The sequence below is a fragment of the Pholcus phalangioides genome, unplaced genomic scaffold (assembly GCF_987345545.1).
Source record: "Pholcus phalangioides strain wild (caught in Gottingen) unplaced genomic scaffold, Ppha-v1.0 ptg000007l_1, whole genome shotgun sequence".
Lineage (NCBI taxonomy): Eukaryota > Metazoa > Arthropoda > Arachnida > Araneae > Pholcidae > Pholcus > Pholcus phalangioides.
This window is the reverse complement of record NW_028301600.1, coordinates 49,408,377-49,426,416: the sequence shown is the minus strand read 5'-3', so window position 1 is coordinate 49,426,416 and position 18,040 is coordinate 49,408,377. Positions and strand designations below refer to the sequence as shown.

General features: G+C 37.4%; 1 protein-coding gene across 3 annotated transcripts in view; it reads left to right on the top strand.

Annotated features, from left to right (window-relative positions):
• Positions 1-17,976, top strand: part of Rgl (Ral guanine nucleotide dissociation stimulator-like) — a 153,517-nt gene extending 135,541 nt beyond the window's left edge. For all 3 annotated transcript variants that reach the window (XM_089233416.1, XM_089233418.1, XM_089233417.1), the window contains one exon: positions 17,788-17,976. In XM_089233416.1, coding sequence (XP_089089542.1) covers positions 17,788-17,936 — 149 coding nt within the window. In that variant the 3' untranslated portion in view covers positions 17,937-17,976. The remainder of the gene's footprint in view (positions 1-17,787) is intronic.
• Positions 17,977-18,040: the final 64 nt, after the last annotated feature.

Genomic DNA, 18,040 nt, shown 5'->3' with positions numbered 1-18,040 from the left:
AATTCTTGCTATCGTAGAACATGTTATTCACGTTTTTCGTCTTCTTAGAACATGATTTTCATTTCGTGTTATTCCTAAAGCAGTAGAGCTGTCTTAGCACATTCCTGGGGGTGGGGGGAGGTGCTCATGATAATGGGATCTCGTGCTACGATTTTCGAGAATGTGAATTGGTAGGCAGGTACTTCCAGCCAAGTAGGGGCTTTAAGACATAACTTTGCACCGCTGGAGACCCCGTCCCCATGATGTTGTACTGAAGAACAAATTGTGAGATTTTTCGTCTTCCTGAATAAATCGTGAAATTTTCGTTCTAGGAATACCATGCGTGCATGAATGAAATTTTTTTGTGATTAACGAAAATCAGGTTCTAGGAAGACTACGAGAATCACCAACAACAATACAATAAACACCTCTTAATGGACACCCCTCTGAGTTGGTCACCCCTCTTTTATGGCAAAATAATAATTTCGCCTAGTATAATAAAAGTATGCATTTCAAACCCCTGATTAACTGTGACTTTTTTTTACGAATGTTTTTGTCCCACCGGTGTCCGCAAATGAGAGGTTTTACTGTACTTGCAGCCGAGACCTCGTCACAACCCTTTAATTATATTTTCATATTTTTGAGAGCCGCAGAAAATTGAATCATAGGTCTGCTGTTTTCCGCCCTGGTCTTAATCATCGAAGCAATAAAAGCGGAGCATATTTGAGGAACTGAAATTGCGAATAGGGGTCATTCAAGTATTGTGTCAGCATCGAGGGGGGGGGGTTCGGATTTGCTGACTTTTGATGACAAGGGGGAGGGGGGTTTGAAGGTTGCTTACCTCATCAACCACCCCTTTTTGAAGATATGAAATATTCTAAGCTGCTGACGAAATTTTGCTGACGGGGGAGGGAGGGTCAGTGTTTTGCTGACTTTTGCTGGGAAGGGGGGTCAAAAACGGCTGAAAATCTGCTTACGTAATACTTGAATGGCCCCTAAAGCGGAATTTCAAAACACAATTATGACTTTTACGTCGATTAAATGAAAAAGAATACTTTATTTTCTTTATAATTTACTCTTGTTACAATTATAAAGGGATACAGACACTCCTCGAATGGAAGGGGGGCAATCGCCCCCTCCTCTGTACCATAGGCTACAGTACTTATTTGTTGTTCCGATCGGGTGATGGCAGGGGCGGTTTTAGGGCAGTGCGCCTGGTGCAGTTGCACCGGTCGTCAAAAGAGAAGGGACGCCGAAACGTGTTAAATATACATTACTAGAAAAATGTCTTTAAGATACGTATTTATAAAAAAAATATCTATAAAATATACATGAAAAATGACTGAGATGAGAATTTTTTTTCCAAAAAAGAAACAAAAAGGTTTGAGTGTATATAATAGTACGGTTATCTTTCTACCCCCTGTAGTAGGAGCGCCAAATACGGCGTAAAAGGGTGAAAGAAATTACAGGAAATTATTTCTGCTCGCTAGGAGGGTTGTTATATCCGAAGTGGAAATGCAAAAAAATATTTAAGAAAACTTATTTGCGCCCTCTCTATACATAGGAGTGCCGTTAAGTTCGAGGTAAAAGGGCAAGAAAATAGGAAAATGATTTCTGCTCTAGAGGAGCGCCAAAGCCAAGGTAAAAGGCCAAAAGAAATTCGACATACGTTATGACATAAAATATCGCTGTTTCTTAGAACGCATCTCAAAACGAAGTGATTGAAACAAACGTTTTTTTTAATTGGGGAGGTCAGGGGGTCAAAAAATAGGTCCCACTCGGGTAGAGATTTTGTCTCGAGCTGCCCCTGAGTGCAACATATGTGTGTATATGTGAAAAATTTTGACAAACCGTACATATACACAACTGAACATCTTTTCGGAGTTTCATGGATCTTGTTATAGATACCCGGCGAATAACGGTAAAGCTTCCCATGAGGTTCCTAGACAGTATCTCTGTTCTGTCTAGGAGGCCTTGGTAAGTTGTGGCCACAACGGGACTGTAAAAAGACACCATTTCCTTTCAAGAAACTAATGAGGAACGTATGTTGGAAATTCAATTTGATTTTTTTTCCAACCGACTTTCAAGAAGAGCCGAAAACCTCAATATAAATTTGATCGAAATGAAAATCTGGTGATCCTAATAGTGAAATTGTCGATTTTAATTTTTGTTGTATTAGTTTTCTATAAGATTTGTAAGAATTTTAATCATCGTAAAGAAAGTCATTTCCTCGACGTTAATCTTGAATAAGAATCAAACAAAACCTATTGAATTTTGCTGCTTATAATCCGCAAACTTCGCTAGTTTGAGGAAAAAAAGGCACCATGTATAGTCCGCAGTGGTATATGACCCACATGAGAAAATTTCAATTATCAATATGAAATCACTCTCAAGGAGGAGGGGGGGGGAGGGTGTTGTGTAACACAGTTTTGTAGAGAAAATGTCAATTTTTGTACTGGCATCTACCCAATCTGAAAAAATCTACCAATGTTTTTGTTAATACATTTTTAACGTAATTATAACTAATGAAATCTCTCTCGGGAAAAAAATAAAGCCGTAGATGATACGCAGTGGTTTATCCGCACTAAAGCCACTCTTTTCATGCAACTTCGATAAGAAATTCATTTTTGAAGTTTTTTTTTATTTCAACGTAATTTTTTGAAACGTATAATCTACGGACGCAGCAGAATAGGGTAGGTTAATAGGGACTTCCATTGAAATATGGAAATAAAGTAGTGTACCTCCCATATTCAAAACAAACAGAGGCAAATCCATTTCGAATAAGAGAAATTTCGGGTATGGGTCTTGGTATATTCGAAATGAGGTTTTTTGAAGCTGAAGAAATATAGCATTAAATATATGTTACGGTAAATGCGTTGAATTGGTAAAGCATATCGGTAATGCATAATCGCCAATCGTATCGGTAAGTTCGATAAATTTCGCAACATTTATCACTTTTACCAGCGATTATGCATAATCCTTTTTTAGCACCCTGTATGCACAAACGTGCGGTTGCTTCTTTTCGCTTTAGATATTCTTTTTTTAACCTCAGGGTTCAGCCCAAACTTCAAGAATTGTGCGTTATCGTTGAAATTTAAGCCAAAGTCCCAGAGGTTAAAAAAAAAATCTACAGAGAGAAAAAACAACCCCTTCCCAGTGCCGTCTTAATGCATGGGCCCACCCGAGCACGGCCCAGAAGCCTCAAGAGTAGAGGGGCCTCACAAAAATGAGATCTAGTTGAAATTTTCTAGAATTTACTCGGTAGGGCCTTAGAAAAACCACTTTGCCCAGGAGCTCATGATGCTCTCAAGACAGCTCTGTCCCTTCTCCAGGGCTGTAGCCTGCTTTCTCGGGAGCAGTCTTTTCTTGGAGTCTCCTTGAAATAGTTATGCTCAGAAAAAGGATTTATAAGTGCCCCCCCCCCATTCGGCTCGGAGCACCGCCCAAGTTGCCTCAGAATAGTTAGGGGGGCCTGACCAAGCTGCAGGTCTTGGTGCTTTAGCTGGTGTTTATCTGCCCCTTCTGTTTCTTAGTACTGGGTCTGAAGGGATAATTTCAATGAAGTTCATGAGTTTTATAAATGAAAGAAATCATACAGAAATATCACTGTAATTTAACCACTTTTATTAGCAGCTTAGCCTGTATGTGATGCGTGCACTCTGCATATTTTACCATAAAATTCAATTAAAATGAGTATGAAGAAAAGATTCTTTGGATGAGTACCCTGCATAAATGTGTGCCGTTTTGCTTTTTAAATGTTTTTAAATCTGTTAATTAAACCGAACCAGTTGGGTTTTATGCTTGTTTATAAGTTGAATAGAAGTAATCCCATTCTAGGAAGAAAGCTTTCCCTACTTCTTCATCCCTTAATATCCAACCAAGAGGTCGGGGGGGGGGGTGATGGGGACGATCACCACACCAAGAGTTTGATAATATGATAGAATAAATCTGTCCCTTATTTTATAGGACAAGAAATGACTAGCAAAAATTTTCTCCTCCGACACGATTTGCACCTGGGAGGCGGGGGCTGACTAATGCTTTTGCACCAGGCGCCACTTGGTCTAAAGGCCTGTTTACACGAGGCAAGTGCTTTAGTTGGTAACTTAATTTTAACTTACCGATTCTTCTTGAAAGTGTCCACACGATAATTGGTAAGTAGACGCTCATTGGATAATTTTTACGGAGGTGAGCGCAGTTAGTGCATGCACGATTCAGTCTACTCAAATCCACGGAGAGAGAGAGAGAGACGCACACAACGCACGGGAGAATAATAGCAATAATTTTTTATTTATCTGGCATTCAGAGAGGTGCTTTTTTTAAAGCTCATAGCTTTCGTAGCGATGGATGAAGATGATCAGGTGGAACTTACGAATACTGTGATCACAGCCACGTTATATGATATTTTTTTTAAAGAATATAAATTTATTCACTTTCACTTACCCAAGAGGGGAAAAAAGAATACACAACATATAAACTTATGTAAGTCATCGAGAAGAAATATAAGATTTCTCTATTTCTCCTCTAAGTTGTAAATATCGATTATATGATATTTTAATCGAAGTTAAAGAGGAGGTAAATTATGAATTACGTAAGCCAAAAATACGGGAGAAGATTCTTGGCATTCGTAGGAAATTATAAGGGTTAAAAATTAAATAATAAAAATTCATTAAACATAAAAATTATTTCCTAATTTTCGAAATTATTATTTTTTTAATTTAATCTATAGAGATGATATCTTTATGTTAAATATTTGATCATGTATTTTTACAACAGATGGCAGCAAATTCGTTCTGGACAAGAGAAATATTCGAAACCCCCCTCTCTCCAGTTTTTAATATATAAATCCTCCACACCTGATATATATTTTTTAATCTTCAAATTTTTTCAACTCCTGACATCACGTCGACAGAATATTCCATAGCTTTTTCCAACGTCGAATAATTTTTAGTTTGTTTGTTTAGGTAATTTTCATTTCTATAGTTCAACAAACACTCATGGCGAAGATATTTTTCAACAAACTTGAAGGTTGTGTCCTCCAGCCACTTCACCATCCAATATTTCCGCGGAATTCTTGCGAAACTTCAGAAGACAACGGAGCATGAACAGCTTCACGCTTGAGATCAAAATAAACCCCTCCGTGAGAGAGCAAAAAGACCCCTCCAAGAGCGGCAGGTCACGCCCACTGGCACATGCGCATAGGTCTACTTAACCGGAAAAAATAGAACCATTCTTATCTCACTTACCAACTAAATCACTTGTGCACTTGCCAACTAAAGCCGTGTAAATGGCCCTTATCGTCTGCATACATTGTATCGTACTTGGCAACTAAAAATTAAGTTACCAACTAAAGCACTTGCCTCGTGTAAACGGGCCTTTAGACTGGCCTTGTACTTGATGCAGTTGTTTTGATAGCCGTAACCATAGTAAAGCAGTTGCTTTCTGAAATTGTAACAAAAGTTTTCGGAAGAGCAAGTTTTACAACAGCAGAAATCAGTGTAAGGGTTGAATTTTCAAATGTTATGCAAGACTTACAAAATTGTATGCATTCCGTGATCGCAAGGCTTAGTAGGGATAGGAATTTGTTGTTTCCTCATCTTCCTCAATACTTGTAGGGGGGAAAAAAACGTATGTTTTGCCTCAAATTTGTTAAGTAAACAAAACTTTTTTTTTAAATTTAACTTTATTCTAGAATGCAAATGAGCAATTTTTTCTTAAAAATCAAATTCCACTTCAACGAAATTTCGTTATAGCAAGGTGATTTCATCAGTTCTTTGGAGTTTGTTATAATGGGATTTGACTGTATTAACAAAATGACTATAAGGCTGTGCTAAGCTATTTGAAGATAAATTCAAAATAAAAAAAAAATGTCACTGTTAATTTAGTTTCATCATTCACTGTGCTTGATGCATCTTATCTTTTGGTCAAATTCTGGTATAATAATAAATTAGCAAAGAGCTATTTATATAATGAATTGCTATTTTAAAGTCTTGTTATAACATTTACATTTTTTCAATTTGTAATTTAATAATTTATGAGCCGTGCCTTCAACTGTTGGTGATAGACGTGACCTCCACATCCTGGAGCAGGGCCCTTAGGCTGGAACCTTTCATGGGGCCCCTTTATATAGAATTTATAGCGTGAAAAAACAAAAATGATGAGAATCGTCAAGGGTCCCAAGGTTGGAGCCCTGTCAGCCTTGTGGGGGCCATGGTGATAAATATATACACGAAACTTTAAATATCTCTATAAATATTGCATTTAAAAATATGAAATGAAAGTAAATTTTTGAAGCAGATTTTACATTTCACTAATTCAGGGTTTTGGCGCACATGGTGTGGATGGAAAGATTTTTTTTAGGGTATGACCCCTCAAAAACATAGCATTTTCAAAAACTATATTTATATTTGAAAACGTTTTGTAATTGAAAACATACTTCTAAAGTCAACAACTTTTTCTTTCAAACTGAGCACAACTCTGGTCTATCGCCATGGGCAATTTACTACCGTTTGAGTTGTGCCGGAAATGAGTATGTGTGCCTAACAGTCTGCATGCATATATAGTGTTGTGTGCATCAAGCTTATATTACTGGAGAGAGCATCCAGCCGCCACGACAGCATCTACATCAAATATAAGGAAACCACGTGACTTGGTGAAAACAAAGCTTGTTTGCCCATAGAAATGTACAGTTCAGTTTCTAAATATTGTGTTTTAAAGATTAAAAAAAAGGATAGAGAACTCATCTAAAGATCAAAAAAGATTAAATTTATTTCATTAATACTGGAATCGTTTCTTTCATTAATGCTGGAATTAATTCGTTTATTATTATTTCTTTCATTACTTCTGGAGTAATTGCTTTCATCAATTCTGGATTTATTTCTTTCATTGATTCTGAAATTATATCTCATTAATTTTGGAATTATCACTTATTTCATCAATGCTGAAATTATTTCTTTCATCAATTCTTGAATTTTCCTTCGTTAATTCTGGAATTATTTCCGTAATTATTATTTTTCATCAATTCTGGATTCGTTTCTTTCATTAATGCTGAAATTATTTCTTTCATTGATTCTGAAATTATATCTTTCATTGATTCTGAAATTATATCTTTCATTAATTTTGGAATTATTTCTTACTTTAATTTTGGAATTATCACTTTCATCAATCTGAAATTATTTGTCATTAATGCTGGATCGGAATTATCACTTCATTAATGCTGAAATTATCTCTTCCATTAATTCTATAATTTTTTCTTTCATTAATTTGGAATTATCTCTTTAATAAATTCTAGAATTTTTTTTTTATTAATTTTGGAATTATCCCTTTTTCTCTTAATTCTGGAATTATTTCTTTCATTAATGCTGAAATTATTGCTTTCATTTATTTTGGAACTGAAATTGTGTTTCATTAAAACTAGAATTTCTCATTTATTCTGGAATCCTCTTTCATTAATGCTGGAATTATTTTTCATTAATTCCGGAATTTTGTCACTTTCATTAATTTTTAAATTATTAATTTCATCAATGTTGAAAGTATCTCTTTCATTAATTCTGGAATTATCACTTTCATTAATTCTGGAATTATCAATTTCATCAATGCTGAAAGTATCTCTTTCATTAATTCTGGAATTATCTTTAATTACTCTCATGAAAGGAATGCCACATGCGACTCATGAAAGGAACAAATCTAAATTTTCGAATCATAGAAATGAATCGATCTGCCTGCTTTTGCTTCAAAAAATGCTTGATCAATAGTGCGGGATTTCTTCAATGTAATTTATATGGGCCCATAATTAATTTCAAAACATCCTAAACTATATGGATTGATGCAATTGGTTAATATAAGACAATACGGAGACATTAATATTTATTTTCGTGCTTGAGAAGATATAAATAAAAAGCTGAAATTAATGTTATTGCATGGATATCTACCTCAAAAATGGATCTGTCTAATTACTGCATATTTAATTTTCTGGGCTTTGTATTCTTAGCAAACTCAATATTTTGAAAATCAAAAATTCCATTCAGTTTTTAAAATTATTGATGTGGCAGAAAACCCCACTAAATTTCTGCATTTCTATGTTAAAATCAGCAATTTTAACATTGATCTCTATGGGGATCATGTTTGTTTGCACCGAGTCACATGATCTTCCGACGGAGATGTTGGAGCACACCGTTCTCAGCACTGCCAAGGCGAAGACTGCTGATGTCATGCTCCCTTCAGTAATATAAGCTTGATGGTTGTGTGTGAATTTTTTTTAGTGGAGCCATCTAAATATTACAAATTCTGAGGGAAGTGTGGTGTTTGAATATTTCTACTGTTATAGGCCTCTTGCTCTCTGTGGCAAGACTTTTTAACGGGGATATCGGCTCGCATTCACGCCTTAAAGTTGGGAACCACGGAAAACCAATTTCTGCTGATTACCACTGTGGCAGCAGTGGGGTTCGAACTCAGATCCCACAATGCAAGTCCGTCACTCTGACTACTCAGCTACCACAGTGGCTAAAGTCAACAACTGGCAAAGATAATCTTGAGGACAAATAATTTAAATCAGCCTAAATATTAGTCATTTTGCAAAAAAGACAGAATTTTCCCTCCCCGGCTTGCTCGAAATAATATGATGTGAAGTATCAAAGAGCTCATTATCTATCATTTCAAGAAATAAAAAATAAAGGATTTCTTGAGTTCACCTTAATGTTGAATGGAACATTGGAGAATAGAGCTAATCAAAATATTATGTAATTGGAAAAATACATTAACACTTCTTTTTAAATTTCTTAAAAAGTTTTTATTAACGTCTTACACACACACGTAACATTGATTTCAGAAAAATCACAAAAAATGGATTTTTTTTCTTGTTCAATTTTATTCATTATATAAATAAGAACATGATAGGGAATGGTTATTTTGTAAAGAAACAAAATTTTTTAAATAAAAAAAACGAATATTCATTAAATTAAATAAATCTCTTATCAGAATCCGCTATATCAACTAGTTCATCATCCGCTCCCTTTTCATTCTCATCATAAATTGCATCATCCATGTTGTTGCGTACTATCCATGTATAAGACGACCCCCCCCCCCCCAGTTTTGACAAAAAGGGGTTCCTTATACATGTTAAAATATGGTAATTAATCGACAGTGAAGAATTGACCATTAATTTTTGGTCGAGTTAACCTCATGCTAGAGTAGATGGGAGAAATATTGAGAGCTTTCTCTCTTGCTTTTTTCATTTGATAATTTTTGTCACACCACGGTCATTTTCTGCACACGAGGGCTAATTAGATTGGGACCTACACTTTATTGCCGATTCCAAACAGCAGCCTTTTTTTAATACTCATTGAGAGGTTGGTGCGCTAATCCCTTGATGTGGGACTCCCAATCTTTTTCTGTGGTCATTTTGCCATTTCTGTTGTACCCCTGTGTCAGGAAAGTTTCTGGCAGGGACAAACCGTGTATCAAATTTGCGACACCTCTAAACATCCTTTGGTACTTTAGCTTTTGCTTCTTTCCCTCGCAATCACCACAACATTTTGTTGCAGGGACGCCGGAACATATTTGCTCGTGTTGCTAGAGCAATACCAATCACGCTAATAATGATGTCAATTCCTATATAAATATATACATTAGATTAGTCGACTCCACCTTTAATGCTGGGGGGGGGGGCATGCCCCCTGTATCTCCGCCCATGCACTATACCAGTGATTCCCAATGTGGGTGTTAACGCTCCCTTGGGGGCGATGGAATGTTCCGGGGGGGGGGGCGGTAGAAGCTACGGGTGTAACATAGGATCCCATGGGTTAGATTGCGTTGGGAGAAAAAAATTTCTGAAGAAGGGGGCGATGGGACAAAAAAGGTTGGGAGCCAGTGGCGGATCCAGGGGGGGGGGTGATGGGGGCGATCGCCCCCCCCCCCCCAAGAGCCTTTAAACAATAGGTGAAGGGGCGATCGCCCCTCCCAAGAGCTTTCAAGCAAACATAACTCCAGTTACCTCACTTTTTTTCTTTATTAATCCTAATTTTTTTAATTAATTTCTTTTTTTTCTCAAAGTTCCTTTCCATAAAATTTGTTCCCCAAGTTCCACCTTGAGATTTCTTCTGCTGGTAAGGTCGAAAAAATAAAGAAGTCATAGCCGGTGGAGGGTCAATTGTATTCCCACCAAGGTTCTACAGGGATTCCATGTGATTCGGCTGTCACGCTGCCTTTTCGCTGCAACATACCCCCTAGCGCCTAAGGGCTCGTGTAGAGAGGCAAAAAAATGTACACCCTTCAGTTTTCTTGGTAACGCGCAATAAAGCACAAGCCATCCAATAAGATGAATCATCGTTTTCTAGCCTTTGTTATCTCTTTTTTTTTTAAATTCAGTCCTGAAACCCGCAAGCTTGACGTGGATCAAAAAATGGCCATGTCTTCGAAAAAAACAGTTTTCAGTAAGCAAAAATTTTAAAATAAATGGATGTTAAGAAAATTAATTCTATTACTTTTTGTAGCACTTCTGGGGTTTTCCCAGAGAATGAAGCTGCATTCGCTTACGCATTCACTGATAATGACATTAACGGGGGGTTCCCCCACAGGGCGAGGCTAACAGGGCTCAGGACGATTCTTATCATTTTTTGATTTTCACTCTACAAATTCACTATAGTGGGGGCCTAAAGGTAAGAAAAATCTCAGCAAAGCCCCCCCCCCTCCTCGAAAACGTAGCTCAAAAGCCCTGCGCCAGCAGGTGAGCATTTGAACACACATAGCTTCTCTATAATATCTATGAAAATATAGGCCTCGGCCCCATCTAATAATTAAAGCCTTTGTAATTTGAAATAAGTACTTGGATTAAACATTATAAGTGGATCGCGCGTATAATGCTTTTCCAAAAACAGCCATAAAATCGTTTAAAGCAGAAAAACGCTTTAACGATTTAAGGGTTGAAATTCACGCCCCCCTCCGGTCCAGTGCCCTGGGCACCAAACCTACCTCCTCTTCCTATGTTTCGGCCTTGAGGAACGTTATAAGTGGAATCCACTATATAAAATTGATTCTGTGGTGTCAGATGTTCTGCGGGAATTAAATTTAACCACCATCTTTTCAGACAAAAAATCTGAAAATTAATATTGTGCACTTGATAATCATAATTAAATATTAATGAAAATCATTCCAATTTGCATGAAAGTAAGCTTTTGCTATTTAACGTATCTGTGGCGAAAAACTGTCTTTGAAACTGTCTTTTTGACAACCATATAGTCTGCACAAAATTGAATAAGAAATTTATTATTTTAAATCACGCAATATTAGAATTTCATTAGGAAGTATTTTTACTCTTAAATTTTTCTTAATTATGCAGACAAATTAGTACCCACCTATTTTATTGAAATATGCGTCAATTATTTCTTGTTATCGAAAACAGTCTATACTTGTTTCAATAACTTTTCAATGCTATATTTTCATATTATAAACATTTTCATATTTTATCTTGACGTCCTATTCGAATAAGCAAGATTTGCCATTTAGTATTTCGGTTTCCAAGATTTTATATTTCCTGATTAGTAATTCTCTGAAACTCGTGCTAAGGTGGTTCCAAATTAAAGTTTTCATCCTTTATGAGTTGTTTATTTGAAACCGAACCAGAGATTCAGGTTAGGAGATTGAGAGTAATTTTGATGTTCAGTCAGAAGCGCATTTACGGTTTTGCCGATTTGAAGGCTATTCAAATTTCAACGCCCTTCCACTCTAGTCTAATTTTCTCAACTACTCTATCCACGAATTTTCCATCCCATGTTATAGCCCCCCCCCCCCACTCCTGCAAGTACACCTGTATTAAAGTCACTCTTTTAAAGGTCCGTCCCACGAGAGTTTGCTAGGTGACGCTGGATAAGATAATTAAAATTAAAGATAATAAAAGTCTTTGTTAGGATCCGCGGTCGTCTCGGGCCTCGGGGAAGCAATAATTTTTAAGGCTTTCAATACAAAGGCAGAGGAACGAGCGTCTTCCTTTGTGAATGACCGAACAAGCACGGGTTACTTCACGGCGGCTGTTATTTTTGCGGTTTATGTCCGACAAAGACTTTTATTAACTTTAATTATCTTACCCAGCGTCCCCTAGCAAACTCTCGTGGGACGGACCTTTTAGTCATTTACATGTTTGCACCCTGTTTTGGTCACACACGTGTTTGACGCTGGTTTTGGTAATTGTTTCGTTACTTACACGAGCTCTAGACAATACCGTCTTAACGCATTCCCCGCGGGTGGGGGCCTCAAATACAGAGGGGCCTCTGGTTTAAAATTTTAAAAGTAAACGTGTCTTGCCAGGTAGGGGGCTCAGAAAAATTACTTTTTCCGAGGGCCCAGTATACGCTTCTGACGGCTGACTCTAGGCCACTCACTGAACTGGTCCCTCACTCTTTATGTCACTCATTTGATCATTCATTACTCCCGCTCTAAGTCACGCTTTTGCTCATTCCCGTGCTTGTAAACTCTCTAGGTCACTCACTGACTGGGAAGAGGTGGCCCTTTTCCCATTTTGCTAATTTTCTTGGCCGCTCAATCCTCAAATTTGCCGACCTTCTGCACTTGACGCCCTGGGCTATAGCCCATTTAGTTCTGTAAATAGGACATTGTCTTCAGTAACGGGGCATGAGGATGATTAAAATCAGTGTTGCAAAAAAAAAATTGAGGGCAAAAACTGAAAAATTACCATCAAAAAAAAAAGGGGGGGGGGCTGATGGAATTGAATTTTTCTAGAACTAATAGAGATATGAATTATTAGTACAGTAGACTTTCGCTAATCTGGCACATATCACACCAGGGTGTACTGGGTTAACGAAATCGCCGAATTACTGCAGATTGATTGAAAAAGTCCATTTAAATAACAAACTTCTGCTCATAAACATGTGCGCACTATGTTTTCCTATTCTATGCTCGGAGAAAACCGGCCTAAAAACACCGGATTACTGGAGGGATTATTGAAAGTCTGACTCTATGCGTAGTAGGATCGGAAACTTTATTTGAAGGCAAAAATGGGTTTCAGACGCAAAATATTTTCATAAATCGGGTATACAAAGCTGGAAATTTGTAATTTTTTTAATTTTATCGTCTCGTTTGAAAATTATAAGTGATAAATGAGGAAGTTAAAGGTATTATTTGTAAATACAGACATGTCATAAATGGGTGTTTTATTGTGTGTAGTACTTATTTTCATTTTAAGAAAGGATACAAGTTAGGTGTGCTATAAAATTGTTCACAGAAAGAAAAATTAACTGTCTAGAACGTAACTGAAAAAAGACTGCTTAATGTTCTCTACACCAATCGCCAAGTCCTCGAAGCGTATACGTGAACACGAAAAGTTGCTGGAGTGAGTGTAGCTCGGCTTTGGATGCTTGAGTTTCCAGCAGCAGTTCCGAACCTTTTCAGTGCATACGCCAAGCAGATCATGAGTAAATACTAAACAAGGTATTGAGCGAAACAAGAGGGACCACCTTAGGGACCCCATGGATGGAAACAAAGTCCCTTTGGTTGGGTCCAGTGGGGAGTACTGAGCTGATATGAATCAGTACGAGACAAGCAGAGCCAGTTGAGGGCCCCACATGGATCTGCCGGCAAATAGATAGAATTCTCTATCGAACGAGACAGACCACAGAGGGCTCACCTGGAATCACTGATGTAAACAAAGCTCATTTGGCCGATCCCATCACCGGCATTCAAAATCTGAACAGGGAAAACATCTATCTTGTGCTGTACTGAAACCGAAACTGCCTTATCACGGACCCTACATATGAGAGGACAAAAGCTGTGCCGCATAGGTTCAGCTTTTTATCTGAAGCCATGAAGTGATTTAAAGTTTGAGCGGTCACAAGAATTTTTCGCAAGCTCAGTGCGACCCGTTACGGGTAAGGGGGCTGTCAGTGTGCGCGTAGTAGCCTACCTATTTATTTGATAACTACTTTGTTGTTGTGCGTAAAGTTCATGCTTCAAGGGTTGGAGCTGACAGGGCCGGGGACGATTCTCATTTTTTTAAGCTATAAATTAACTATAAAGGGGCCCGTGAAAAGTCTGGTCTGGGGACCCACTAGAGGCTTTAGCCTAGGGGCCCCGCTCTAGGATATGGAGGCCATGGTCAGGGCTTTAGATAATTTTTTTTTTCCTTCAAATGTTCAAGGATCGTCTCTCTTAAACGAGGTTTCTTGTATCCGAGTTAGCTTAGAATTCATTTCCTCTGGTTGACCAAGATCCTTATTTTATTCATATTATTTTGCCTAATTGTTATCATAACGTCACAAAGAGAAACGTTTAATACTGTCACAGGGATAAAAAAAAATTAAATTTAAACGGAAAGTATCTACCTACTTTGACTTGAAAAAAGCATTTATCAAATACATTCGGATGAATTTTTATTTGTGCACATTGTTTTGTCCGGTTAACTGTGAGCCTTAATTTTTATCAAGTGAAGGAGGAAGAAGTAGTATTCTAGGAACATTTTAAAATACCAATTCATACGCTTGTCATATTCTGTTCTCTTTTCATCTGCAAAGTTTTTATTTATTTGTACAATTGCTCATGATACTATTAATAAAAAAACATTTTTAGCTAGTAATGTGCATCAGAATTCCTTACAATGTTTATAAATATAACACACATTATTCAGTCTGCACCTCAAACTTTTTTTTCGTACGGTAATTTTTGCGAGGGTAGCCGGCACAAACGTTCAAATTTATTATCAAAAACAGCTTATTCATTAATTGTAACACCAGTTGCTGCAAGCAAGCTTTTAAATAAGCATGTTGCATATTGAAAAAATATAAATTTTAATTTAGATTTAATTTTTAACTGCCTTCAATTTTTAATTAATTTTTATGTTCAATTAATTTTTTAAATGAAAATTAATTGAAAGTTTTAAATAATTTTAATTCTTAATTTTTTTAATTTAAGTACGTTTGGCACCTGCGGACACTAGGTTGGGTCTCACCGATCGACATCTTCATTGTAAAAAATTGCCGCCCCCCCCCCAACACATCACCCTGGATCCGCGCCTGTTGGGAGAAAAAAATTTCTGAAGAAGGGGGCGATGGGACAAAAAAGGTTGGGAAACTATGCACTATACCCATTACTTTTTCATTAATTTATACACATTTACTGCTGAAAATCATGAGGAAGCTTATTGCTATTATGCCATGTAAAGAGATAAAAACATCATCAATAGTCTCATCGATGTAGTTAAAAAAAACAAAAAGTCACTGAGAAAATAAAACAAAAAATAATAATAAATGCAATAATGAGACATAGCTTTGTTATCTGAAGTTAAAAAAAATCACAAAAAAAAAATCATACTGCAGAATCGTTTATTATTAAATAAACAAATACACACAGACACATGTATTTTAAAAAAACCATCCTAATAAAATGAGATGCTGTACATATATTGAGATTCAGAGACGAAGGAAAAATGGTTCGACGTTTGTTTTTCTATTTTTCATGACTTCTGACTGTGTGAGAGAATTTGTGAAGAAAAAAAATACATAAATGACTGGAAATTAAAAGAAAAGATACACAACATTTTAATTATCATGAACGTAGGCGTAAGCAAAATTTTCTCGAGGAGCAAGGGGGTTCAGTTTTTTTCCCTTTTGGCGGGGGGGGGGGGGGTTAAGTTTTTTCCTGCAAGATAACACTACAATTTTGGCTCAAGGGGGCTAGAACCTCAACCCCCACCCCCTCTTGCGTACGCCAGTGACCATGTAGTTATCAAGTAAGGAATATCCATGAATAGGGAACTAACTATTACATGCGTCTTCACTAGCGTGGATTTGGTAATCTACAAATTCTTCAAGACCAACTTAGAGGTTGAATTTTGAGAAATTATTTTGGAAGTCTCAACAGTATAAAATAAAACTACTGACAGAATTTTATGTTTATAGCTTCAGCAAGGCCATAGTGAGAGGGGGGGGGGGGAGGAGATTGAGGATCATTTGGATTCAATTATTCATCATTTGAAATTACCAATAATTTCAATTAAAAACAATTTCATTTATACACTGCTGGCCACCGTAAATGCAACACCCTGAAGGAAGCATGCAAATAATATGAAATTTACAACATGTATTAGCAGAGGTGAGATATGCAAATGATTAGAATTTTCAGCGCAGACGCACATCATGGGCGCCTGTGGCGCCACTTCAAAGCGCTATTTAAGGCTTGGAGATTTCGACGATTTGAAGTACAGCAATTGTGTTTTTCTTGTGGTTTTTTCAAAAAAACGATCAGTTATGCCTCGTAGAAAACAGCGATTATCTTTTGATCAAGTATCCGAGTTCGACAGAGGAAGGATAGTGGATTACCGAGATTGTGGATTATTTTTCAGGGAAATCGGTAGTCGTGTTGGACGAAACCAAACAACTGTAATGCGGATATGTGATCGTTGGATGCAGGAGGGTACGACGGACCGACGTGTTCGATCGCGTCCACCTCAGTGCACCACTTCACGTGATGACAGGCGTATTGTGGGTATGGCAGTGACGGATCGCTCAGCCACATCACGAACCATAGCACAGCACATTCAGTCTGTACCGCATCATCCAGTGTCTGCGCGTACCATTCGACGCCGTTTACAGCAGAGTGGTCTGTCCGCAAGACGTCCATTGCTTCGTCTACCCTTGACGCAGAACCACAGACGTCTCCGCCGTCAATGGTGCGATGAAAGAAGGATGTGGATGGCACAATGGAATGAAATTGTCTTTACTGACGATTCACGCTTCTGTCTGCAACACCACGATGGTCGGATTCGAGTCTGGAGACACCGTGGAGAGAGGATGCTGAACAGCTGCGTTATGCACCACCACACTGGTCCTGCACCGGGTATTATGGTGTGGGGCGGTATTGAATATCATTCTTGCACTCCTCTAGTACGCATTGCCGGTACTTTAAAAAGCCAGCGCTACATCTCCGAGGTGTTGGAGCCAGTTGTCCTTCCTTACCTTCAGGGCTTGCCCACAGCCATATTTCAACAGGATAATGCGCGACCACACGTGGCACGCATTGTCCAAAGGTTCTTCGTCAATCGCCAGATTGAATTGCTTCCCTGGCCAGCTCGCTCTCCGGATCTTTCGCCGATAGAAAACATGTGGTCCATGGTTGCTCAACGATTGACCCAGATTACATCCCCAGCTGCCACACCAGATCAACTTTGGCAACGCGTGGAAGCTGCTTGGTCTGCTGTACCCCAAGAACACATCCAAAGTCTCTTTGAATCAATGCCGAGGCGTGTGGCAGCGGTGATCTCCAACAATGGCGGCTACTGATTTTGGCAGGAACCACACTTCACAGAAGTCTATAAATTTAATCATTTGATGCTTGGTCAACATGTTATCTACAAAATAAATATTGTTGCAATATCTCTTGTCTTTCTTGGTGTTGCAATTTGGGTGGCCAGCAGTGTAATTTTAAGAAAATTGATATTCGGCTAAATCAATCACTCTTTCTCTGTATATTCGTCCCATCACTAGTCCATATTTTTCTTCAAAAAAGAAAGCAAGTAATCATGTTTTGTAGAAAATTCATAAAAAAAATTATCTTGGATTGAGGGAATGTTGGCTTTTTATATTCATTTAAAAAAAATTTGTTCCCTCCCTCCCCCCCCCCCCGCATTTAGTATAATTTTTTAAAACTACATTGCTGTAATTTCCTTGATCTAATTAGTTTAAAATTGAAAGATAATTGTATTTTTGAATGTTTTTGATAATCAAAATAAGGAATTTATTTATCCAGGTTTTCAATGTTGTTTTAATATAGTGTTTCAGAAATATTTATTTCATTTTTATATTTTTATAGAAGTCATGATTCCAAACTCCGCTAATGTGTTTTATGCCATAAATGCAACATATGGTATGCATTTTATCTTGAGGCACCGAAAAAAGAAAGTTTGCAGTCCTAAGCAAGAAAAGGTAGTAGTGAAAAACTTCTTGCAATCTACCTCCTAGCACATTACTCACCATTAAACTGTATAGTTTATTTTTATCATATGGTATATTTTTTACACTCCTTTTATCTCTGGCAAATAAACTGATTATATTTAAAAAAAATT